Here is a 26789-nt window from a genome sequence, read left to right on the forward strand (position 1 = left end):
TTTTCATAAACTAAATGCATAACAAACGCATAACTAAACGCATTGGCAGTGATTTATTTGAACTCCAGGTGTAGGGAAAATACCAAAGGATGCAGATCTTGTAACAAAACATTTTACATATTTTTACGCGTCATAGCACAGTTTCGCTCAAAATGTGGTTAAAAAACACACGATCATGAGTGGAAATTGAGAAAGAACAAAGGTGCTACACAATGCACTTTTCAAGCCACCTACAGTTGTCCATTTTCTGTCCACACAACCAAAAAACAATTGTGGTCCATTCTCAGTCCAAACAACAAAAAAAAATGCAATTTTACAAACTACACTTCCTGCAGCAGGGCTGGAACATTACAGGTGATGACAGCCCGACTTCCCTGGGCTTCATCTTGCCTGGCAAGTTCTGGTCTAAACAAATGCGATAGAAATGGCATTTTTGGCCGCTAGCGTCTGTCTCGACGACCCGATGCATCACCTTGGGGCCCAGCTCACCCTATAAAACACAGCACTCATCCCAAAGTCGTCCCTCTCTCCGACAATCTCTCTTTCGATGACGTAACTGCCGTCGGAAGGGTCAAACACCCTTCCTGAGAAGACTTCTGGTGTCACACTCTCCTCGAGATCTGTATCACTTGAATACGAAAGTGTGGTAGCAGGGGACGGGTGCGGTTCTAGATTCTCAAGTGCGACAGCAGCAGTCGAACACGAAAAGTCAGTGTCTGGCTCGGATTTATACACGACCGCTGGGGTGCTTCCGGCTTCGGGCAGCGATTTCGCACCAACAGTTGACACGGTCTCTCGTGCCATGCTAGACACGGCTCCTAAAGGCAACGGTGGTGAAATGCCGATACTGGCTACTTCCTCGTCGCCTGCTCGTTTCAAGCTCTTGCGGCATCTTCGCTTTGCCGGCTTGCAGCCAGAAGGGCTTAACTGCGCTCGAGGACTGTAACAGTCTTCCGCCGATTCTGTCGCATCGCTAGCGCTGCTTGAAGACCGCCGCCTGCGCTCTGGCCTGGGCTGTAGTTGCACGCAAGAGTCAGTCTGTTCGGACGACTCAGACGGGGCAGCTTTGGACGTGGCTCGACCTTCTGGAGCCAAGCTGTCCCTCTCTGCAAGACCTGCACAAACGGTTGACTCAGAATCTTCCACAGTCTTTGAGCTGTCTTCCGTTAACACCACACTTGCGCCTGATGTCGACGCAGCTTCGAGTTTCCCGCTGTTTCTCGTCACAGCTGTTAGCTCATCAGCCGCGGCTGGTTCAGCACTCTCAACCACCGTGGAGCTGTCCCCTGTCGCAGTGGAGTCGGGCAAAGTGTCATGCGCGGATTCCATTTCAGAAGTCAAGTCTGACATGGCCTCTTCAGCTGGCATCGAAATGGCGTCCGCAGCTGGAACGGCGGCATCACCTGCTGCTGGTGATGAACTGACTGTGGCAGCAGTTGATTTTGATTCTGGCACTGGGATTGAGCCAACGCCAGATGATGACATCGGCGCAGCTGTTGCTTTGGAGCCGGCATTCAGCACCGTTGAGGCAAGACAGTCCTTGGCCGCTGAGCCCAGATCAGCGTGAATGGTAGGAGTGGACTCCAGTGCCGAACTTGCCGAGAGTTGTGGCACAACCTCAGTGCAAGGAGGCGTTCGAACTGCCTCCACAGTGCTGTCTCCCGTTTGCGAGGCAGTGCCAATGCTGGACTCTGGCTGCAGCTTTGTACTTGGGCTGCCTTTTGTTGATGCTGGCACGGGACGAATGTCGGAGGCCGATGCACCTTCTGGAGGCACGACCTCGGTGATGCGCAGCTTTTCACCCGTCACCGCAATGCTGTTCCCTGTTTCTGAAGCAATGGCAAAGCTGGGATCAGGCTGCTGTTTTGTATGTGGGCTGCATTTTGCGGATGCTGTCACGGAACCATGACCGGAAGCCAACACTGCTTTTGAAGACACAAGCTCAGTGTTGAGTAGTATTTTGCCTGTGACCACTGTGCCATTGTCCGTGTCCGAAACAGTGGCAATGATGGGCTTGGCCCCTGAACTAGGACTGCATTTTACTGATGCTGGCACGGAACCAACGTCAGAGGTTGACACCACTTTTGAAAACGAAACCTCAGTGCTCAGCGGTGTTTGACCTATCGCCAAACAGCTGTTCCCGGTTCCTGAGGCAACGGCAACGATTGGCTCAGGTTGTGGCTTCGTACTTGGGCTGTGTTTTGCTGACGCTGGCATAGAACTGATATCGGAGTCTAATGCAGCTTCCAGAGGCATGACCCTAGCGCTGGACAGTGTTTTGTCTGGTGTTACGGTGCTGTTGTCCATTTCCGAAACAGTGGCAATGCTGGACTCGGGCTGTAGCTTGGTACTAGTGCTCCCTTTCGGTAAGGCTGGCGCAGAACCAATATTAGAGGCTGACTCAGCTTCCTGTGGTGCAACATCAGCGCTGCCTGGTGTTTCACCTGCCAGTACAGTGGTGTTTTCTGTTTTTGATTCAGCGGCAACACTAGACTTGGGTGGTGGCTTTGCACTCTGGCTGACTTTCGTTGAAGCTGGCACAGTGCGGACAGCAGAAGTCGACAGAGCATTTGAGGGCACGACCTCAGCACTGGGTGGTGTTTGACCTGCCGCTACACTGGTGTTCTCTTTTTCTGAGGCAGTCGTAACGCTGGACTTGGGTGGTGGCTTTGCACTTAGGCTGCCTTTCGTTGAAGCTGGCATGGAGGGGACTGCAGAGGTCGACGCTATTTTTGAAGGCACGACCTCAGCACTGAGTGGTGATTGACCTGCCGCTACACTGGTGTTCTTGTTTGATGAGGCAGTCGTAACGCTGGACTTGGGTGCTGGCTTTGCACTTTGGCTGTCTTTCGTTGAAGCTGGCATGGAGGGGACTGCAGAGGTCGACGCTATTTTTGAAGGCACGACCTCAGCACTGAGTGGTGATTGACCTGCCGCTACACTGGTGTTCTTGTTTGATGAGGCAGTCGTAACGCTGGACTTGGGTGCTGGCTTTGCACTTTGGCTGTCTTTCGTTGAAGCTGGCACGGAGCGGACAGCAGAGGTCGACGCTGCTTTTGAAGGCACGACCTCAGCACTGGGTGGTGTTTGACCTGCCGCTACACTGGTGTTCTTGTTTTCTGATGCAGTCGTAACGCTGGACTTGGGTGGTGGCTTTGCAGAGGTTGACGCTGCTTTTGAAGGCACGACCTCAGCACTGAGTGGTGTTTGATCTGCCACTACACTGGTGTTCTCTTTTTCTGAGGCAGTCGTAACGCTGGACTTGGGTGGTGGATTTGCACTTAGGCTGCCTTTCGTTGAAGCTGGCATGGAGGGGACTGCAGAGGTCGACGCTATTTTTGAAGGCACGACCTCAGCACTGAGTGGTGATTGACCTGCCGCTACACTGGTGTTCTTGTTTGATGAGGCAGTCGTAACGCTGGACTTGGATGCTGGCTTTGCACTTTGGCTGTCTTTCGTTGAAGCTGGCACAGAGCGGACAGCAGCGGTCGACGCTGTATTTGAAGGCACGACCTCAGCACTGGGTGGTGTTTGACCTGCCGCTACACTGGTGTTCTCTTTTTCTGAGGCAGTCGTAACGCTGGACTTGGGTGCTGGCTTTGCACTTTGGCTGTCTTTCGTTGAAGCTGGCACGGAGCGGACAGCAGAGGTCAACGCTGCTTTTGAAGGCACGACCTCAGCACTGGGTGGTGTTTGACCTGCCGCTACACTGGTGTTCTTGTTTGATGAGGCAGTCGTAACGCTGGACTTGGGTGCTGGCTTTGCACTTTGGCTGTCTTTCGTTGAAGCTGGCACGGAGCGGACAGCAGAGGTCAACGCTGCTTTTGAAGGCACGACCTCAGCACTGGGTGGTGTTTGACCTGCCGCTACACTGGTGTTCTTGTTTGATGAGGCAGTCGTAACGCTGGACTTGGGTGCTGGCTTTGCACTTTGGCTGTCTTTCGTTGAAGCTGGCACGGAGCGGACAGCAGAGGTCGACGCTGCTTTTGAAGGCACGACCTCAGCACTGGGTGGTGTTTGACCTGTCGCTACACTGATGTTCTTGTTTTCTGATGCAGTCGTAACGCTGGACTTGAGTGGTGGCTTTGCAAAGGTTGACACTGCTTTTGAAGGCACGACCTCAGCACTGAGTGGTGTTTGACCTGCCGCTACACTGGTGTTCTCGTTTGCTGAGGCAGTCGTAACGCTGGACTTCGGTGGTGGCTTTGCCCTTTGGCTGCTTTTCGCTGAAGCTGCCACGGAGCGGACAGCAGAGGTTGATGCTGTATTTGAAGGCATGACCTCAGCACTGAGTGGTTTTTGACCTGCCGCTACACTGGTGTTCTCTTTTTCTGAGGCAGTCGCAACGCTGGACTTGGGTCGCGGCTTTGCACTTAGGCTGCCTTTCGTTGAAGCTGGCACGGAACCGTTATCGGAGGCATAATCAGCTTTCAGAGGTGCGACCTTAGCAATGGCTGGTGTTTGACTTGCCACTACAGTGGTGTTCTCTTTTTCTGAGCCAGTGGCAACACTGGACTTGGGTGGTGGCTTTGCACTTCCGGTGCCTTTTGTTGAAGCAGGCGCGGAGCGGACAGCGGAGGTTGATGCTGCTTTTGAAGGCACAACCTTAGCACTGAGTGGTGTTTGACCTGCCACTACACTGGTCTTGATGTTTTCTGAGGCAGTCGTAATGCTGGACTCGGGTGGTGGCCTTGTACTCTGGCTGCCTTTTGCAGAAGCTGGCACAGAACCATCATCGGAGTCTGACTCAACTTCGATAGGAGCGACCTCAGCAATGGGTGGCGTTTGACTTGCCGCTGTAGTCCTTTTCTCGCTTTTTGAGGCAGTGGCAATGCTGGACTTTTGTGGTGGCTTTGCATTCTGGCTGCCTCTTGTTAAAGCTGGCATGGAACCATCATTGGAGGCCGACTCCACTTCCGGAGGCGCAACCACAGCGCTGGGTGGCGTTGGACGTGCCGCTGTAGTCCTTTTCTCGCTTTTTGAGGTAGTGGCAATGCTGGACTTTGGTGGTAGCCTTGTACTTTGGCTGCCTTTAGCTGAAGATTGCTGCATGGAACCATCAACAGAGGCCAACTCAGCTTCCGGAGGCGCAACCTCGGCACTGGGCAGCGTTTGACGTGCCACTGCAGTCCTGTCCTCTCTTTTTGAGGCTGTGGCAATGCTGGACTTAGCTGTTGACCTTGTACTTCGGCTGCCTCTTGTTGAAGCTGGCACGGAACGAACGGGAGAGGTCGACGATGCGTCTGGACTTAAGACGCTGCTTGTGGCAGTGTCAGGATCGCTCTTTCGCTCTGGTTTTGATTCTGGCTGTGTGCTAGCATCAGGCTGAGGCCCACGGCTTCGGCTGCTTCTTGCTGTCGACCCCGACGCAGAGTTGACGGTAGAACAGGGCGAAGCCACTGCCGCGTCTTTGCCCGCCTTTGCTGCACTCGAATCCGAGGCACCCTTGGGAGATACGGACTGAGAGGGCTGCGATGAGCTCTGTCGGAAAATGGTTGTGTAGGAGCATGGCTTCTTGGCTTCCCCCGGAACCTGGATAGTTGGAACTGCGTATTCCTCTAGCCCCAGCAGCCGCTGCTTACGCGAGACGAAGTCGGTCTTTGCAAAGTGCCTGAAACAGACACGTGGACTCAGTGGGTGGTTGATTTTCGGGTCGATCTTGATGCTGGCCTCCCAGTCGGCACGCAGCTTGGCGTACGTCTTTTTGCAGGGCAGTGCAAATAACCAGAGTCCGACGGCGCACTCGCGGGTGCTCAGCGGGCACTGGGAGACACTGCACTTGTACGCGGTTCCCTTCTCCTTGAGCCTGCGGCAGAAACACAAGAGGACGCGCAGCGATTAACGCTGGGAATTATGGGCAGGCGCACGTTGAAGGGGCATAAATGCCAGCGTTTCATATACTGGGGTAACCACAAGGAATTTCTGACAGCAATAAAAACTGGCCCCAACCAAGAATGCTTATAAAACCCAAAAAAGACATTTCGGCTCCATACGGATGCCTTGTTCACGAATCTTGCCTTGTTCACAAATCTTGCCTTATTGACAGACGGGTGCCTTGTTCACAAGATTTGTGAACAAGGCACCCGTACTGGGAGCCGAAGCATCCTTTTTTTTTTTATTTTATGAAATTTCTTGGTAGGTGCCAGTCTTTATTCTCATGCGTTTTCCCAACCAGACAGGCTGCTCTCCAACCCTCGATTTCATTTCAACAACAAATGTCTCAATAAATTGGTGGAAATAATTTTCGTCTTTCAATAAACTTTCTAAAATCTCAAGGCTGGCCCTATGTAGCGTCGAAACGTGACACTACCATGCGTATACAGCCTTGTTATTTTCAATGCGTGATTCAAAAACTGCACAAAGAAATAGGAAAAATGGCAGCTTATTATTATTTCATCTGGGGACAACTTACCACTTTCCCTGTCACGTACAGTTAACAGTATATTGCCACACCACTCACTGTTGTGGTTGCCCGCATTCGTTTTGGCAGCACGTGTAACGCTCGTAGATCTAAAAATTCCACTTTCAAGCGTTCTAGGACCGCATCAAGAAAACCGTTTCAGCTCAAGGCGTTTCAAGTAATCACATTTCATGTGGGATAGAGAGCATATACTCCACCAAAATTAGTTGTCTGTATCATTAAAAAGTCCAAAAGACCAATTTTGATATTGTTCAACAAATCACTTCCTGTACACATCGGGGTGTCCTTCCTGAGTGAACGTCAGGCATCGCGAAAAACTTATTGCCCCAATGGGACTGGTCAGCAGGCAGCAACCTTGCAACATCCACACCAATGTAAATTTCCTTCGTATTAATGAAAGCAACGAGATACTGCCAAGTGTCTCTGATGGAATTCTTGATGCCATGTAACCCGCACAACTCAGCAAGATGCAAGTAACTGCAGCCACTGGGATATGCAGCACCCCAGCCCCCTCTCATCATTCCAAAATTTTTGGGCTTGTGGAAGGGAGAGGAGAGGCGCAGCTACTGCCTCCACATCAAATAACGGCTGCTGATAACTGTTTTTCTACTGCACACCATACCCCACGCCTGCACAGCTTTGAGCCCATGCTCTCACCGAGACCATCACACACTGGGAAAGCCCCTGAACGAAAACCAAAACAAATAATAATAATAATACTACGGTTATGTTTAGTGCGCCCACTGCATCCCAATGTTTCTAAATTTTGAATAGATTTTCCAGGTGGAGATTACATAGCTAGGGTTCCGTGTGTTCTTATTTATGTCCGAGAACAAGAACTCCAGAGGCTCCTCATGCCTTTGAAGACTGAGGCGTTCTATAAAGCAAGTGTTGTAAAACGAACCGCCAAAGCCACACACCATTCAAAACATGATTTGGGCCTCCAGCTTATCCATCTCATCATTTGAATATGCATTAAATTAGTTATCAACAAAATCCATTTTCCACATTGGTAAAGTCTAAACAAAAGTGTGTGTGCGTGCATGCATGTGTGTGTGCGCACGCATATGTATATGTCCATCAGAAGTGACCACTGTCAACACTCATGAGACATACTTGCACCTGTCACCTATATTCTGTGTTACTGCTTCACTGATCGTCCACCATCAAGGTCATGTTTTCTTCCTTTTACTTTTTTGCTTAATACTTTTTTCCTCCATTTTTTTCTTTGTTTCCTTCTGCTTCATGGAGGGGGGGGGAGTACAACCTACTTTGTAATGAAATCCTACGAAACTACTCACCAGAATGGAACTCTTTACAAAAACAAAGTTTACAAAAACAAAAATGTGAACATAAGAAAGAAGCTGCTAACACGGACAAAAATCCCACTAGAAATCGTATTTGTAGTGAACGTGGTCATCAAATATTCACCACAATGCTAAGCCTAAACCCTATACTTCTGGCTGCTCTTCATGCTTTCAAACCACTGCCATGGCCGTGTCCCTGCCTATCGGCGTAAAACATTTAGGCTCTGTCTATACTGTGTGGTGACCGGCATGCTTTGGCAGAAATTACCGCTAGGACGAACTTCACGTCTGTGCCAGATTGACGACTTATGCATGCTCCTTTTGCCGTCTGCCAGCTCGGAGAAATCGAAACTGATGAGTTTCCTTTATCTCAAGTGCCGTTTCATGATTTCCAGGTCAGTAAGTATGGATCACAGCAACAAGAAGACAACCCCTTGAAGAACACGGCCTGTGCCAGCCATCTAGGGACTCGCTGAACATGCCACAGCCAGCACACGGCAGCGCGATCAGAAACGGGAGTCGCAAGGTGCACCACTCTAGAGCAAACAAGGTCCCAGAAGACCTCTTGGTAGCTGAACCTCCACACCCTTTAGACTACGCGAATGAACACTTTAGCATGCTGCTCAGGCCCGTCACGCAAGAGAGGCACGCAACACTGTACACAATGAGCATGATAAAACGTCTTCACTTCCCTCTTTGGGACAGGGAGGCATGCCCTTGCTAATTATAAATGCTGACATTTTAATTAGGCCTAAGCAAGCCACACAGAAGCACTGACATGCTGCGAGTCCTAACAGACCATCCCCGCAGCACAGCGCTTCGGTTAACTGTGCGAGTGCACAGAGCAAAAGCAAGACAGAGAGACATTCAAACCGCTTGCTGATTGTTGTCCCTGATAGCTAATAGCTACTACATGGGTACCCGTCGCACTGGCTAAGGAGTTGCGCTGCTGAGCCCAAGCGCGAGGGTTCGATTCCGGCCGCAGTGGTCACCTTTCAGATGAAGGCAAGAGCCGAAAATCATAAAGAGAGAGGAAGTGTCAGAACTGTCACCTTTTCACAAACACCTGCAAATGAACTCTTCCTGACTTTTTACCACCATGGCAGCTTCACCCAGCGTCGTGCGACTTGCCTTTTGTAGAAATTGATAAAAAGTGAGTGCCGACAACTGCAATTCTGCAGCACCTGTTGCTTCTTCGAGTGAAATACAAGTGTGCAGAATGTTTTAGTGAAGCATCAAAGACCGCCCTTGCTGTACCGTGTGCCACGCAGCCACCCGATTTCAGGGTCACGAAAACCCTAAATTCGAAAAGCAGCATTTTTACTGCGGAAGCCTATAAAGTTTTGCTCGTTTTAAATCACATAGCCCAACGTGAAATCCCAAAGTCCATCATCATCGCAGATTTTCTGAGCGCTGTTTGTGCACTAGCATCTTGGCAGTCTTGTAAAAATCGTTATTCATTTACTTTATAAAACCATTATGTCAGCATATGCGTTAAGTCTTGTAGTGACCGTGTGCTGGGTGCCAGGTCACTCGGGGATTGCCAGAAAGGGGACAGTGGATCAAATGGCCGCTGCTGCTGCGCTTACAAATACAGTGAACATAACAATAATACCTTACACTGACCTTAAGTCACACATCAGACAACACCTTCGCAAAACATGGCAAGCACACTGGAATGAACAGACCGACAACAAACTACACGTAATAAAGCCACTCTTGGGAGCACACAGCAGTGACACACACACAACACACACACTGAAGTTAGCTTAGCTAGGTTACAGATAGGCCACACCCATGCAACACACTCCTACCAGCTCACGGGATCTCCAAGACCCCTGTGTAGCAGGTGTGGAGACGGCCTATCTGTGACCCCCGTACTTTTTCAATGCAAAGCACTCGACACAAGATGACGCAAACACGTCACCCAACTCTACAGACAACACATCCCACCTCACGCAGCATTTTTCCCGTCTGACGATCCCATGTTTTCTGTCAAGCGCATTTTTAACTATTTAGCGCAAGTGAAATTTTTAGACCCAATTTCATACCCCACATAACCACAAACTAGCCTTCTACACCAGCCATTCTCATTGTCTATCACTAATTTTACTTTCGTTCTTCTAACCAATTTTAGAGTTTACCTCTCATCTCTAATCTATAACTGTTCTGGCGCTCTTTGTCCCGGTCGGCCTTGCGCCATTAACACCCAACCATCACCAAGAAGCAAAAATGTCCGCGCGTCCAGATTGTGGCACACGTTAAAGATCCCCAGGGGGTCCAAATTAATCCGGAGCCCTCCACTACGATGCACCTCACAGCCCAGGTGTTTATTTGGTGCCTTAAACCCCATAATCTAGGCTGGCTACACAGTTCTCGCCAGTTTCCTCTTCCCCAGGACTTCTTTATTACGAGGGTCTGCTGTACAAGATTGAGATCCCCCCCAGCACCCGAACGCACGGACAGCTCAAATTTTTGCAGAACGCTTCTAGCATCAGTAGCACAAGCCAAGCAGCAACACCGACTTACACTGGCTGCCTCACTGCCTTCGGGGGGTAGAAGGATTGGTCTACTTTGACACACTGCTGTTCAGAACCCGTGGGTGTGGTCGTCAGAGGTTCTTGCAGCTGCTGCGCTGCAGTGCCTCCAATATTCCCAATGCCTCCGCCGGCATTGGACTCATCCACTGCACCCAGCCTCTCCGTTCCGCGAAAACGTTGGAGTTTCCCGGGTCTGCAACATTATTTTCGAGTTCAGAAAAAATTAACTGCGTGACACAACTGTTAGAATGTTGCTTAAGTTAACTCAGTATTCTGCTTTCGGTACTGCTTACACAAAGCTGCGTGAAGGCACTGGACAAACTTGACAAAGTGGCAACTGGACAAAGGCGGGTTACAAACATTTTTGTCTCGAAGGCATTTGCAGACCCCATGTCGCCCGCAACACTTAAGGACAAACTGACAACTGGACAAAGACGGGTACAAACATTTGTGCCTCGAAGGCATTTACGGACCCTGAATGTCGCCCGCGACACTTAGGGGTTCAAGCTGGTTGATATAAAAGAAAAATTCAATGTTTTCAAGAACTTCCGAGGCTGTCTGTGTGGGTTTTCAAAGATCACATGGCCAGGTAGAAATCAAATAGAACCAGTGTTCAGGGAAAGAAGATGGGGGATTTAAATTATGGGAAATCATTAGAAATGGAATCTGTAGAAGCCATTGTTTCTTCAAGGGCACTCATGTTCAGATGAGTCCTCTTGTTAGAACTATAGCTTCAGCAACACTTCTTCTTCGACAATTTATCATCATTTGTTTGAGTTACAGTTAAACATGGTTAAAACAAAGTTGACCAAAGTTTGCTATTTTTTCGTTACATGCAGTTTTCAAGTTAGGGCTAGAGCGAATGAAGCAGAAACGAAACCAAAATGCTAGACCACCAGTGAAAGTGAACTCGCCCTTCAAGGATTTCTTTCAGAGTAAAAAACTGCTTGATTTGGGCCTGCCGCTTTCGCACGACCTTGGGCACTACACGGCGTTCCAAAAAAAGCAAGGTCAATTACTCCCGTATTCGCAAACGTGCCACTATTGCCTTTTGACACTTTTCGGTGCGTTAACGCGTATCAAACTTATGCTGAAGCAGCATCTTTTTGTGGAATTGATTGTTCTTTGTGCACTCAAAACTGTTGATAGGGCACTTGCTGAATGAAATACTGTCCTTGGCGGTGCCATTCTTCTTCCTCGCGGGCAGAAATGGCATTCAAAATTGTGAACTTGTTTTGAAAAGACAAAGCTTTTCATTTTCTGGCAGCAGCGCTCATAACCGACAAACAGACACCACAGATAGCAGTGGAGACGCACGGCTACATGCCGACAGGCCAGCTTAGCACCTCAAAATTTGTCTCGAACACGTGGAAATGCACGGTAGTTTACGGTGCGGGTTTTGAGAAAAAGGTTGTGTAGTTACTCTTGCCGCCTGGTGTCGCACTACACAAGCAAAAGCTGAAGTGGCTGCTACATTAGTCACGGGATGGTGCTAGCCACTCTGTTCATCATCACCACCATGACAAATTTTGTTTGTAGGTGATTCTAGACGTTTTCGTAGTTGCTGGACCCTTAAAGTAGTGCTACCAGTATTCGCTCAATTAGTGCATTTCTCTGGCCGATTTTTCAAGTGAAAGTGCAAAAAAAAAAAAAAATGACTGATCAGCTCAGTGAGTTCGTTACATCAAGGTTAACTGCCGCAACACCTTTGTTACATAGAGGCAGCACACACATGGGCTTCAATGGGGACGGCAATGGGGAATTGAAAAACTTTGTTAAATCCAGGTATTCGTTACACAGAGGTTCGTTACATTCAGATTTAACTGTGCACACGTAAGCACTTCCAGTGTGCTGCAAAATGCAAAATTCTACAGCAGAATCTCGTTGATACGATTCGGCATAACACGTTTTTCGGCCTAACACGTTTTTCTTTTAGCCCAGCCGACGTTCCTCAGAAACAATGCATTTCCAAACGCGTTTACTATGATCACATTTTTGCCGAGCATTTGATAATACCATCAGGCAGCGACTTCCTTTCCCGACTACTCGCTACGCTCCGTGCTCCCCCCACTGCTTTTTGTTCTCTTTCTGCCTTGTTGCTGTGTTTGGTGGTGCCACTGTGATTCTGAGGCTATTTTTTTGTTCTCCCCTGGATGCCTTGTTGCTGTGAAAGATGGTGCCGCCAGGCCTGTAACAACGTCGGGGAAACTCAAGGCGCTCCGTTTAAAGGAAATTGCACACAAATTAGAAGAGAATCTGAAGAGGAAGCACGTTGACTTGGCAGGCGAACGCGGTTTGCCAGTGCCAACGCTCAACAGTATTGTTGGTCAGTAAGAGTGACTTCGAAAGGAGCTGTAGGTTTTCCGCCCCGGCGTAAAACAAACGCGCGATGCGAAATATCAGCAAACGGAAGGCGTCCTGCTTACATGGTTCAAGGGAGTTAAGAGCGGCAGCAGGGAACGTCGACAGGTCAGTCCTATGCGAAAAAGTGGACGTCGCGCTCTTCTTGGACAATGAAGACTGCCCAGCATAAAGCGGCTGGATTCACAGATTTCAGGAAGGACACAGATTGTCGTACAAAACAGTGTCCATCTAAGCGAAAAATACCGGCAGCTTCCTTGTTTATGTTTAAGAAGAATTTACTAATGGACATTGAAAAAAAAAGAAAGAAAGTCCAGCACAAATTGAATGTTGCTGAATAAAAGTGAGTTGCTGACAGAGTAAGCACATTTTCCTCCTGTTTCAAACTCCTTGGATAATAGGATTTTCGCATAATACGTTTTATTTCCCGGTTCCAGTGGAAAATGTATAGAGATTTCCCTGTATTCACTTTGGAAGATCAATCCAACAACAAACATTCACTCCTTCCTGCACTCAAAATTTCAACGTCCTGAAAATGTTCCGCCTAAAAAGACTGCCAGATACAAAATATGACGCCTGAAACACGCGTATCTGCGACGCAAATGACCATAAAAAAAAATCGGAGGTTTTGAAAGCGTGACTGAGGAGAGTGCGGCCATTACGGCCAGGCTAAAGTGACGCTCTAGCCGACCCAGCCGGCGAGATAAGGGGAGCAAGCAGCGGCACGCAGCTGGCCGGCCGAGACAAACCTGCGCGCAACAGATCGCCCTCGTAGGAGATGCGCACCCAGCGGAGCTCGACCGTTTCTACTGGCTGGCCTTAGGGAAAGGCACAGGGCCGACCGCAATGTCACTTCCGCATCATGGCTGTTTGCGCGATCCGCAGTGTCACCGGCGACGGAGCCATTTTAAGCGTCTCCAACTAATTAGAAAAACATTTCGAGGGGCTACCAGTCATGTCCCGGTTGGTTTGGTGGTACATACCGTACGTTTGAAGTAAATTTGGCCGAGGTGAAATTTGACTACAGTTGGCCTTTAAAGACCTTCACGTTGCGTCTATGCTTCTGAAAAAGATAACTTATGAAATTCAAGGACCTGAAAGGGTGTGTAAAAATTCTAGGTCCTTTAATAAGGTCTCGAGAACAAGCTTTTCAAATTCAAGGGCTTTCAAGATTTTCAAGGCCCCGCATAGACCCGCCTCACATTTGGTTCGAATGGCCTCGAAGTGCACTTCAACCGAATGCCAATGAAAAACCCACTGTAGCAGCGTAACATTCTGATTTGAGTTGAATGACATTCGAGATGTCAGTAGAGCAAGCGTATCACGCAGACCACCAACTAGCTTCACGGTTTACCTTGTTTAGGTGGTAAACTCAATAGTTTTCTGGAGCAGAGAAAAATAGGGGAAACCTTTCTAGCTGCTGCATCACAAAAATGTTTGATCTACTCATAAATCTGAACTGTTCACTCTTAACACCAGCAGCAAGCTGCATCTTTTGCTCTGAATACACGACGAGGGGTCTCAAATGTGCAGTCTGATGGCCGTGTACACCCCGCGCGCTACTTTTCGTGGCATGTGACAATGCTCAATTTTATAGCACTAAAACAAGCCATCTTCGAGGTTTCAATAATACACCAACAGCTTAGATCGGATATACATCGGCCAGAAGCCAAGCATGAGCATGGGGCACCAGCCCTATCTACGTGACCTCTTAACTCTTTCGTTACCACGCCTATTCAAATCGATCACCGGTGATCGATGATTTATATTGCCTATTTCAACATGTTGTAGTCGTTTCTCGTACACCTAATGCGGCCAGTGGTTAGTCTAGGCACTGCCCTTTTAGAATCAGTTTAAATTTTCCCGCTCCGGCGACATTGAGATTTTTGGCGGCGTTTTTTGCGAGCTGAGGTGCGTGTGTTTTTGAGGAAGGGGGTGTGGCTGCTGCACTTGAGAAAAAAGGATGCAGGTCGTGGTTAGGCTGCATTACCATAATATTTTTTTTGTCAAAAGGCTCCTGGCAAGTCAAATACCAAATAATGGGGTCAGCTTTGTAATCCGACAGCGTTGAGAGGTGATGATTACTTGAAAATGGCCCCAGCTATTCGCTAATGGTCTTTGGTTCGGACAAAGGGCAGCTTTATTCTCCCAAAGCTTATTTCTGATGGTCCCCCGCATGTCTAGCAAGTATGCCTGACATTTTCAACCAGTTTCCAGCAGTTTCGGTTTCGTTTTCGCATTGCGAAATTCATATTTGGCGCTACTACGCAGTTACCCAACTACAAGCTCATTTGCCATGGCGCTTCCGTTGCCCGCTACTGCTCCTCAAAACAAGCATGCCGCTCGCGCTTCCACTCTATCTACGCCTTGCTTCTGCGATAAGAGCTTCCGCTGAAAGTCCAACGATAACACCAAGTCGTCGGGTATCAGTTCAGACGAGGAGAACGCTTCCAATTGGCCTTGAACACCACCAGCTGTTCACCGGCCAGTTTCGGTTTCATACGAGGGTATTTCCGGAGGTCTAGTATCGCTTCTTAGTAGTACTGTCTATTCTGACAAAGTCTCCAACAGCCTTGTATTTGTTTCTTTTCAAAATTGGTAGGTGGCGCTGCAATGTAGTAGGCTCGTAGTGCTGAACTCGCTTCACAGCCCGACGGCGGCTTGGTGAAAGCTTGCTGGGCATGATTCTAGCGCATCGTACCTTATTCCTGCAAGCAGGGCTACCATAGTGAGTCAGAACATGATAATAAACCGCAAATGAAAGTTCTGACTGATAAGTGATCATCAGAACGTCAACAAGCATCTACCGAAGAGTTTGGTTCTCAACTCCAAGCGGATTTTTTCACATCGCTTGTTTGCCTTCAATATTGTGCCGGTCATAATCATTGAAAAGGTGTTTTTACATCACGTGGAGGTGAATTTGGGCTTTTAATAATGTCAAACCACCACATTTCTTCTAGAGAACTATCCAAAATAGCAAAACTTGAAATAGAGGTTCGGCTTCACCACATGGCACGGGCATCACGTGGGCTAACATTTTCTTTTATATCAGAGAAATTGTACTGCGCAACTCAATTTCTTTTCTAGGACGGCTTTTTGAAATGTCTACCTACAAAATGTATATTCTAAATTTTTTCTACTGCTGGTGGTTTATTATACACAACTTACTTTTTTCTTATTTTCTTCGACGCGTGGACAAAAATTTCGAATTCGATCATTTTTTTCGGAATCATTATTTAGGAAAACATTATTAAAACTGGTGTCGTTGGAAAGCGCACGGAATAATCTGCATTTTATGTCACTGCAATGTGTGCCTAACCAATATGTATAGCACAAAAAAATGTTTTGTTAGACCCTTCAAAATTGGTCAATTTCCCGCGGTAACGAAAGAGTTAAGAAAGGCACCGGCATGACCGCCAAGGTTAGCCAAACAATGAATCATACAATAAGGCAGCTATGTATCCCAGCAGCTGCTAATCGACCTAAAATTGGGTCATTCTTACTAACTGATAGATAAGTAACGCCCCTGTTTTCAATAAATAAATCGAAACTTTTTAAAACTCTTTTTCCCTTGATCCCTGCCTTGTTTCATTTCAATTTGTGTCTGCACAGCACATACATTCGAATTCTTTCTTTGATCGAAGTTTTCATCATTGAAAAACACACTACAAAGAGAAACCACTCCCCGCTTTTAACGAAGTGCAGCTTACACCGGCTTCCTGTCCCCAACACTTGTTTATAATGAGGGTTCACTGTACAAGACTGAGATTCCTCCTAAAACACAAACAGCGCAAATTGTCACAGAACGCTTCCAGCATCAGTAGCACAAGCCAAGCAGCAACACCAACTTACACTGGCTGTCGCAACGAAGGATCGAAGGGATCGAAGGATTTGTCTAACTTCATGTGCTTCCCTTCAGAACCCGCGGGTGGGGCCGTCGACGATGCCTGTGGCTCCCGCGCTTCACTGCCTGCAGTGTTCCAACTGCCTCCGCCAGCACCTTCCCCATCCCCTGTGTCCAGCCTCCCCGTTCCACGAAAACGTTGCAGTTGCCGAAGTCTGCCCTGCCCGCGCATCTCATGCTCCTCGGAGGTCTTCTCGACACCAGCCGCGGTGGTGCCCGACCTCTTTTTCAGATCCGGTGGCGAGCACACAGACAGGCGCGGCCTCTTGGCTTCAACGCAATCGGGGTCGTCAACGCTTTCGTCGTCCGATCTGGTGGGCGAGATAGTACGAGCTGTTGATGTGGATGCACCATCGCTATTTCTCACCGACTTCCGCAAGCGAGTCACGGCACCTCCCTGTTTCGCCTCCTCGCTGGCTGCTTTCCCTTCACCTCCTCCCTGACCACTCACACGGGCCGTCGCCACACTGGCTACCTTAGCTTTCGCTACTCCATGGTCCTTCTGATTGGATGGGCCCTTGGCTTCCTCACTGGCTGCAGCTCTGGCCTTGGAGACGCTTTGGTCCTTCTGACTCGATGAGTCCCTGGCCCCCTCACTGGCGGCAGCTTTGTCTTTGGCTCCTCCCTGGTCTTTCTGACTGGATGAACTCTTGGCCGCCTCGTTGATCACGCTCCTGGGGCTGACCACTGGCGTTTGTTTCTTGGCTGTCTTCGCCTTAGTGGGAGACAACCTTGCCTTGGCCGCAGCAGCTGCCTTTGCCGCCGCAACGCAGGTGCGAGACCTCACTGCATACAAAAAGGAAGAGCACAACTTTGGTCAGACACGTCACAAACAGAGCGGCATTTCAGGGATGACAGGGAAAAAAAAAATCAAGGAAAGTAGGATATCGCGCTCTGTGATTTTAAGTTGATTCGTCCATCCATTTACAATCCATCCACTCGCCAGACAGACTTAGGTTACTATATTGACACACCTGGCTTTTCTTGTGTGCCGAAGCAACACTGCCTGTTTATATATATCACCGTCGGGAACAGAACGGATGCCTAGTTCAGCCACTCATCTGTGGTGTGGCACGCGGAAGCAGGCGTCTTGCCTTGCGTCACCTCTCGGGTTTGACATGCAGCTCGACAGGCAGACACCGAGAAAACATGGACACGTAAACGCACCACCTCGCAAAAGCTGGACAAACCTTGTAAATTGCTCCTTATAAGATTCTGCAAAGTGGCGCTGCCAAGTGGGTGACTGCCTGAGACAGGAGCACACGCGAAGGCTAGAGCATGGGAAAGAGCAGGAGAGAGCTACAGGAAAGTCGTTGTTTGACCACCTTTGGTTGACGCGACAGCCAACGCTTCACAAGCAGCATTGACTAAAAACATAGCATGAAACGTCGCTAAGCACTTTCTGCCTAACGCCTGCATCTCTGCTGTCCCTTGAACCAGCCTTTTAGGGTGAGAGTGCACTAGGTCAATCGCCAGCCAATTCGGTCGGCCGACACCAAGCTGCAGGCACCCATGTCACGCTGCGCTGACCGTCTGCGTCTCTCTACACTGCGTTGACAAACTAGTCAGCCATACATACCAATGCAGCACGTTGGCGGGGCTGTGCATCCTTCTATATTCAACACTGGAGTCTCCGCTCCAGGCAGACGCTGCTGTCACATCTGAACAATTTGGGCCTGCTCGCGTATGTAGTTAGCATTAGATTAGGTTTTCTTTCGTAGATGGAAGAGACAAAAAAAAGCCACGGCTGCAACTATTGTGGCACATTATAATGAAGCTCCTTGCATGCCAATAGATAAGAGGAAAAAAGAATGTGTCATTGTTGAACACGGTAAAATGAAATTTGTCGAGCAGTAGCGTGGTTCTAGCAAAGCAGCTGCCACACAGCTGCTTCTTCAGCAGCAACTACCACACCTACAATCGTACCAAAGGCAACACACAAATGCTGCTGCTAAGAGCTGAAGCCGGAATGCGCACATCTTCCGGTGGTACGCGCCCTTACTCCTGTCTCATAATCCCCTCTCTGCACCCACACCCCTCTTGGATGAACGAGTGATTATACTCGGTGACAACTTAAGAACGGCACCGGAAGTTGCTACTGTGCCTTATCACCGTAGCCGGATGTTTCTCCGCGCGGCGCAAGTAGGGCGTTACAGGGAATATTTTGAACATGGCGTGAGCCGTTCCCGTGATTTTTTGGACTTGATATGCTTATAAACGACTCCAGTGACGACAAACTGCGCGAGACAAGGCAGACGATGTCACGCATTCATAGCAAACCCCTTTCAAAACGCGCGTGCACTGACGTCACAGGTCCGGCGCTATGGCGGAATGATACACTACATGAGGTGGTGCCGTTCTTGAGTTGTAACCGAGTATAGACGTCTTCACTTGTGTGCCAGCTTGAACTTGGTTGAGCTTGAAGATCAGAGTGACGCTACGTGGAACGACCCAATTTTTTGGGGTTTGTACACTGAGTAATACCACTTTGGTTGTGTCTAATCTCACGGCAGCCGTGAGAATTACCTCCAGAAAATTCTCACGGCAGTTTCCATAAAAGCTGGTGGGCCTAAAATTTGCCGAATAATATTACGCCCAAACGCAACATGACCTACCCAAATCCAGCCTAACTGCAACAAACATGATCCATCCCAGCCAAACGACACAGCACACAACCTATATTAACGTAATTCAACCCATTCTAGAAGTCCTGTACGTCGATCTTTTGGTATGGTAAAAACCAGAGTAAAAAGAAGGCATTGACAAAATCACGATGACCGAAAAATTCGGAAAGCTACAAAAAAAAAAAAAAAAAAAAAGAACACGCAATGTCGGACTCGAACCTGAGCCTCCTCGTTTAAAACCAAGTACTATACCAGAGCGCTACAGGAGCAAGCAACTGAAAATATGGCTTTTTAGGGAATATTTATCCTGTAGAATCTCCGGGTAGCGTTCTTAGCCAGTGAGAGGCGACTGCCGTGAGAAATTTCTGACAGTAATTCTCACGGTTGCCGTGATAATAGACACTACCTACAACTTTCGCTTGGAGCCAGTGAGACTCTTACAGGAGGCTATGTGGTCAAAACACTGATAATTAATTCCCTCATTCAGTGGCACCGATTCTGACTACACAAGTTTAACAAGTGGGTAAAATCCAACAGTTATACTGAATGAATGACAGTACCACCAGCACTGAAAACTAAGTGGTAACGTACAATGCTAGTGTGTCCCCAGAGAATACGAATATAATTAGTGCAAACGTCAGAGGTAATTTAGCCTCCTTTAATTACAGACAATGCGGTGAGGCTTTGCAAGTTCCACCAGTAATCTTCGAGAGAAGCACTGCAAAAAGAAAAGGAAAAAGAAGTTTGTGGGTGTGTTCTCTGCACCTCATTCGATAAATGAATTCGTAGAGTTTGCGACAAGATGGTGAAATCCTTGCATTGCGGCTATACTTGATAATGGAAGGAACTCCCTGCCTGCAAAAAAACTATGTCCTAGCAAAGCATGTTGCAGTGCAAGGACACACACAGAAAGAAGAAAAAAATGTGTGAACGAATTACGCGAACATCAACTAACCAAAAAAAAAATTAAAGCCATTCCACTCAATGTGAAAGCTGTCGGAAGTGCAGAGCAGTGATCACCATAATGGGATGTGGCGCCGTTATACGCTCACTCTTACTATCCATCATGCTCTTCGCCGCCCTGTCTCAATCCTCTCCTGATGAATTCAACGGAGGTTTGTCCAACGCATTTCAAATTTCCCGCCTTCGCAGAGCTCGCACGCCCCCTGCCTGAAACTGCGCCAGCGGGAGTTCTGTTCTTTTTGTGCTTGCTTTTCCTCCCACACGTGCCGGCGTTGCACTGCCACTTTTTTTTCACTTACTATTGTAAAAACCAACTTAACCAGCGTTCCTAACTAAACGAAAGCGGGCGGATAATTGCGTATATTTCGCGTCAATTGTACCTGCAGCTTTCTTCGCGCTAAACAACGGGGAGATGTAGGACAAGCGCCAGCGGTGCACGAGTTTCGAACACTTGTGACTATATAAACCGCTTGGCTTTTGAAGCCTCTGTGGGACGGGACTCCGCGACAACAGCCGGTACGACGGAACGCTGTTAGGCTCTACTTGGGTCCAGCGAGCAAGCTTCGATGACAAGGTGAGCCCCTAAAGTGCTCGGCACTTAAAAAAAAAAAAAAAAAAGAAAAACTCCAAAACAAGACACAAACCCGCAACGCCTAAAGTGCCAGCGCAATGCTCGGGACCACTTATCCTTGAGAATAACTGGTCATTGCAGAAATAACATACATACCAAGGGGAGGCCTATGGCACAATGTAAATTGCCGCTTTCTGGCTGGAAACTGAGTCCCTTCTTGACTAACGCATGTGCAGGAAGCTTCACTCCAGCCTCCACAAATGGCTGATCACCAGCGACTGTATTACTTGAAGCAGGAAAGGCGATGGCAAATGTGTGTTCGTACCATGAACAGTGGGTTCGCACTTTGCAACCATGGCTTTTCCATACCTTGGTTTTATACTTTATGGTACAAAAAGTGGTTGTTCTAATTTCATGTAACCCGTATTAAACATTGGTAACCTTCCTCCTGCGCTTGACTGACCTTACGTTTTCTACAACTGTACCACTCGCACGCGTATGCTGCTCCACTGAAGCGAAGCCAGCGAAGCGTCCCAAGCCAAAATACGGACTGCAATACTTTAGCGTGCGGGTATTTCGGCTGTGCAGAGCTGACTAAGCCAACAAAACAAAACCACATTCATCATGGCGTGAATCTTTCCTGCCTCAGTTTTTGCTTTACAACCTGTTTCCAAAAATCCCAGCGGTAGACTGGTCAGCTGACTGGTGTTGTCGGCGGTTTCAATTGGCAAGCCTGCTACATTACACCAACATGTTTGTGTCGTACCCGTCATATCATGTCGGATTAAAGTGACCATGCCTGAAGCATAAACTCAAGAGCAGGTGCAGTAAAGCAGTAATTTCACAACAGGCACAATTTCCCTGCTCTACAGTGGTCAAACTGTACCATTTTTTCGTTAACTTTTATTTGTCAATATTCCACTGAGCCTTCCATTTTAGCAATCTTGCTGTGGGAGATTCCTTTCGTCATCAGTGCTTCACCCCCACCTAATACCCCTGTCACACGGCAAATTTAATGTCATTAAAAGTTAATGACATTCAGCTCGGCCGTGCGGGTCTACATGGCGAAACTAATGTCATTTGATTGTGATAGCGGTGACGATTAGCGAGCTCGCAAAACCGCAGAAATTACATTTCAAGCGCATCTAAAATGTTTTCACACTAAAAAACGTAACAAAGAATTATTTTTATAATAAAAAACAAGAAAACCACCGATTTAAGTGACATAAGTAGACGTCACAAGCCGGGACAAGTCTGCAAAAAATCCGGATTCGGCTAGCGCTCGCACTGGGAACGAGATTTTCTTTTTTGTTATTACTTGTTTATCTTCCTTTATTTGAACAACACAAAGAAGAAAATAAAAGTTTACTGACAGTTTTTAGAAACAATATCCTCTGGTTTATTACTGAATTTTCCTGTCTAGGGACGCGCTACTGCTGTCGAGGCTACTCATTCGGCCACCAACTGAGGTGTAACTGAGGTCCGGGACCTCAGTTAGCCGCTAAATGTCATTCGCCTCAAATGTCATTCGGTATTCTCGTGTAGCGCCAAATTAATGTCATTTAGAGTGGATGACGTTTGCTCTAAATGTCATTAGATCCGCCGTGTGACAGAAGCATAAGGTTGGTAAGATAAAGCGATGTTGAAAACAAAACGTTTTTCAGGTCACTACTACCCCATTCCTTTTTTATGATATTTCAGGTGTCTATGGCTCGACTCTCAACAAACGTGACTCAAAATGTCACAAAACAGTGTGCCAAGTGGTAGCCCGAATTTTGCAAGTAATGCAGCTTGAAGTGAATAAAAGCAGTGCTAAAAAGGCAATGCCCATGTGTCTGCCTCACTTCATCTTGCACCTCTGTTAGATGAAAAAAAAAAAAAAGTGACTTGTCACACACACCTAAAGTGGCACTGCTGCTCTCAGGAGGTGAGAAGACAACATGCTGACAACGAAGAAGTTTTCTTGTTCAGAGACAGTGCTTATTATCTCAAGTTTGGTGATCTAGATGCCAATTCATCAATGCTCGAAACACCTTGCACAGCAGATTTTTATGTTGGCGAGCCATCTTGACAAAAATTCTCCGGGGCGCACAAGTCTGCTTACGCGCTTTGAAGGCAAAAGTTTAACGATACTTATTAACTAACAACTTCTTTACTGCTAAATTTCACTTTCATCTGTTTCTTCGTTTGATTTCTTCGTCTTATCACGCACATTACGTCATCAAGCAGACTGGCACACACCACAGCCTCCCTAGAATCAGAGTTTCGTGTGGCTGGTGAACAATTGTTCTGCTTACGTGCCATCACGTTCAGGTGTCACGCACGCAGCACGCACTATTCAACAACTTTTACGTTTCCTATTCTCAGTCTTGTCAATTCTGTGAAGCGGCCAATTAGCCCCTGGAAGCTTCAGATTCTGGGCCAATCCCCCAAGATGGCATGTGCTCAGAAGGAACGACCAACAACTTTGGTAATACCACTCAACGTCCTGCCGCTGCTACACGGAGACCCGGGTTCAAATCTCACTGGATCACAAGCGCATTTTAAAGCGAATGTTTTCCTAATGGGACGATGGTGTTCTGTCAAAAAACTAATGCATGTCTCCATAGATTGGTTGGTTGACCGAAAAGCTCTGATAAGATCTCCGGACCCACGATGGGTGCGTGAAACCGGACTTCCATTGTGCCAAAACAGTTACTTGAACATCGCAAAAAAGGAACGGTTCTAGATAAGACAATACACGCATCAATCATGAAGAAGGGGTACAATAGTATACCTTTATCTCGTACACCCCGTATTGGTATACATTTAGATTGTTTGTAGGTGTGTTCACTTATACCCCTGTCACACGGGCACTTTCAATCGCGATTGAGTCGATCCGGATCGAGCTCGATCCGGATCGGGCCCCTGCTACACGGCAGTTTCAATCGCGATCAAGCTCGATCCCGCCCTAAACTCAATCCTGGTTTGTCAAGCACGATCGAGGCTTCCAAGTGCGATTGAACGCAAGCGGAGATACTCTCGTCCCCGCTCAGTAATGGCGCAGAAGGTGAAAACTTCAACTAACGCCACAAATTGTGTCAAATAACTTGCCCAAATGAGCGTGAGGTAATATTTACATAGTTACGTATACCTAGAACTGGGCGAAGTTACCAGATGCCGGCCGCAAGTACATTGTTAGCGCCATCTGGCATACATGAGTGCAACCCGTGCAACGTTTCGATCGTGATTGAAAGGGCCGTGTAGCAACAGCAGTGTGTCGAGCGCACTCGAAAACTCGATTGCGCTTCACTTCAATCACGATTGAAAGTGCCCGTGTGACAGGGGTTATTATAGAGCGAAAAATCGTCACACGGGTACTTTCTTCGTTTGCGATTTGGGTCTTTGAACGTTTGACGATTGATTGAACACACTTTCAGTAAAAATAGGACGCACTTTTAGCTTTAGCATTTCTCTCAACTATGTTTACGAAGGGATGGTAAACTTTCTTATTTCTTTATCCTTTACAAAGGCGGCCTTTTATTGACCATACAATAACAACGGCAACAACAGCTGTAGTGCTCATGAGGCATTACCGCCCGCAGTCTTGTGAAAGACAAGGATTTTTTTTTTCTTTGTGTTTTACCAGAGGTAGTCTTTGGGCGAAATACCCTTCCTGCGAATCGTACGAGCGCTCGCACAGTAATCTGAAGCTGACACAATAAGTGCGCTGCTTTTTTGGGTGGAACTTTGTGCCTTGTGTTGGAAGGTAAGGCCGATCGGAACATTGCTCTAGTGGGGTTACACCGGCGCGACAGTAGATGGCAATCGGTGGGGCTCGAAAAAACGGGGATACTGCGCGCGCATGAAGTTCGTGAACTCGGTTAAATTGCTGCTTGTCAAGACATTCGCATCAGAATTTATGCCCTCCACACGACCAGCTCCTCAGTCCCCTGCCCTACATAAAGTACTGAAACCGAGATGCTAGTTGGCTTGCACTGTTTTTTGTATCGCGGATGGTGATATGGCTGTTGTAAACTGGTAGCTGGCAGTTTACAACAGCCCCTGTGAACGCGTCCGACCGGACAGGCGTACACACAGGGGCGGCAATGATCGTATGAAAGGCGAGTTAAGATGGACATGAAACTGTTGGACGAGGCAAGGAACTTTGAAGAGAATGATGACGCGAAGTGTCCGTGTTTCAAACAGCACTGCTCTAATCACGCGAACTTACCTGTCCTTCGCAGGAAAGGCATCTTGACCTATTTAGTCGCGGATTTTATCACCCAAATTCTATCGCACATAGAAAAAAGTACAGGCGGCTAACCACAACAACACATTAGCGGGCTATCGCCTTCAAATCCGGGCCACTGTTGTCGCCGCGGCCGAAGCACAACCAGCACAACCACGCACAAGTCACAACGTCAAAACAGCGCACAGTCGTTCCCGCACTTAGCGCCACGTGCTACCACCCTCCTCTCCTACAGGCATGCCTTCTTTCAACTATTATTGCTTAAGTCTTGCCTTTTTTAAGTACTTACAACATTAAAAAACACTGATTTAAGTCGTTTTAAATTTTTAGGGTAACTTGTAGTTTTGGCGGGAGATACGAACACTACGGTGATAGCCAGATTATGTAACGTAGTTTCTTCCACGAGTGCTTCATCGCAGGGAATAAAGGCATTGAAATTATATTTCAGGCCAATATGGCCTCAAAATAGCGACGTACAACGCCTGGCTTGTTGACAAAAATCCGCTACGCGAGCTACACAGTACAGCTATCGTATTCCCAATGTTTATGCATTAGGTCAGTTCGAATTGCGGGTTGGGAGCTCGTTCCATCATAGACACCAACAGCTGATGTTGCCCCCGAGAGGTGGATATGAAAGAATAGTGGAACGGCCGCCCGGTCCAAATGCGGGTGACCGTGCTGCTCCCACTGGCACGAGCGTGGATCGACATTGGGGAGTGTTTTTGTCGTTTCAGGCGCGATAGAAAGCCTTTGTCACGCACATCGGGTCCATAAATCAGCGACGACAGCCTGATGCCCGCGCTGATTTATTTAGGGGGCTTCAAATGAAGCCCTCGCAAAAACAAATGTATTGCTCTTGAATAAAAGTTCAGGCCTGGGGGCAGGGGGAAGACAGCGCTCGCCTCGCGGATGAAACAAAGCTAGGGAAAGATTAGAACAACGACCCCATCTTGAAATCCCCCCCCCCCCCCCCCCCCACACACACACACACCCTCATAGAAGGCTGTATTTCCAAACTCCGCCAAGACGCACAGGCAGACACACCAAACAATTTTAGGCCACCAGCGTGTGTGGCGAGGCTGAAAGAAAGAACGCTCAAGCTCAAAAAATTTACAGCCCTAACGCTAATGTCAGAAGATGGAAGACCAGCGAAACTGTGTTGGTATAGTTATGTATGGTGACTTACTAAACTAAGCTAATAAAGACTCATACGCGTAGCTTCCTTCAAATTAATTCTAAATTCACTCTCGCATAATTTGTTTCGGTAGGAGTTACAGCCGTTTTTTGTAACCATACCCCCTCGGCAGACGGCCAGGTATTAAGAGCAGCTGGGAATTATGTAACGTTTACAACGAATTCGCTGTGAATTAACTAATCATGACAAACATATGAAACTCGGCCTAATGATAGAGTCGTCCTAGCGGCCAATTTCAGTACATATTTCTTTTTTTTTTTTTTTTGCCAGACAGATTAGCAGATTGAAATCTACAGGGCATTAATTTCACGCCAGCTTTGGGGTAACGCGACCCGATAGATGCACGCATAATTTGGGTCAGAACCTAGCCCAAGTCTGTTTCGCTGTAAAAGCGCATCACCCAGCTAACACCTCACGCAATGCCTCGCCCTGCCGATAAAATTGGCTCACCTCCTGCAGCGGGCTAAGAAGCGGGTTAAACACCTCCAAAACCTGGGAACTGCATGTCCCGTTACCTTGCTGATCCGGCCTCCGGCAAGACGGAATCACAGCACGACATGAATCATCCGTCGACCCCGGGGATATGGCCGATCTTCTCATGAGCCTCCTGGCGATCTGATTCACGTTTAAAGCGCGGACACACGACACACAACACGAGTCGGTTAGTCCGAG

General features: G+C 47.9%; 1 protein-coding gene across 3 annotated transcripts; it reads right to left on the reverse strand.

Annotated features, from left to right (window-relative positions):
- Positions 1 to 40: 40 nt before the first annotated feature.
- Positions 41 to 26789, reverse strand: LOC144138585 (uncharacterized). 3 transcript variants are annotated; one of them, XM_077670944.1, is made up of 4 exons: positions 26633 to 26789; positions 16482 to 17319; positions 10258 to 10461; positions 41 to 5806 (listed from the first exon to the last, which is right to left on the reverse strand). In XM_077670944.1, exons 1-4 carry the CDS (start codon positions 26715 to 26717, stop codon positions 469 to 471), a joined length of 6465 nt encoding a protein of 2154 aa, XP_077527070.1. In that variant the 5' UTR covers positions 26718 to 26789; the 3' UTR covers positions 41 to 468. The 3 variants fall into 3 exon arrangements, with proteins under 3 accessions (XP_077527070.1, XP_077527071.1, XP_077527072.1); XM_077670945.1 differs by lacking the exon at positions 26633 to 26789 and adding an exon at positions 24905 to 25069; XM_077670946.1 differs by lacking the exon at positions 10258 to 10461.

Source organism: Haemaphysalis longicornis, unplaced genomic scaffold (assembly GCF_048455015.1).
Source record: "Haemaphysalis longicornis isolate Haplotype H1 unplaced genomic scaffold, Haemaphysalis longicornis Haplotype H1 scaffold_5, whole genome shotgun sequence".
Lineage (NCBI taxonomy): Eukaryota > Metazoa > Arthropoda > Arachnida > Ixodida > Ixodidae > Haemaphysalis > Haemaphysalis longicornis.

Excerpts from the sequence above, each read along its gene's own strand:
- LOC144138585 (XM_077670944.1), bottom strand. The coding sequence starts at position 26,717 with ATGAGAAGATCGGCCATATCCCCGGGGTCGACGGATGATTCATGTCGT. Across the intron at positions 17,320-26,632 it reads CCGGAGGCCGGATCAGCAAG|TGAGGTCTCGCACCTGCGTT; the intron begins GTAACGGGACAT and ends TTTTGTATGCAG. Across the intron at positions 5,807-10,257 it reads AAGGCAGTGAGGCAGCCAGT|GCTCAAGGAGAAGGGAACCG; the intron begins GTAAGTCGGTGT and ends TTTCTGCCGCAG.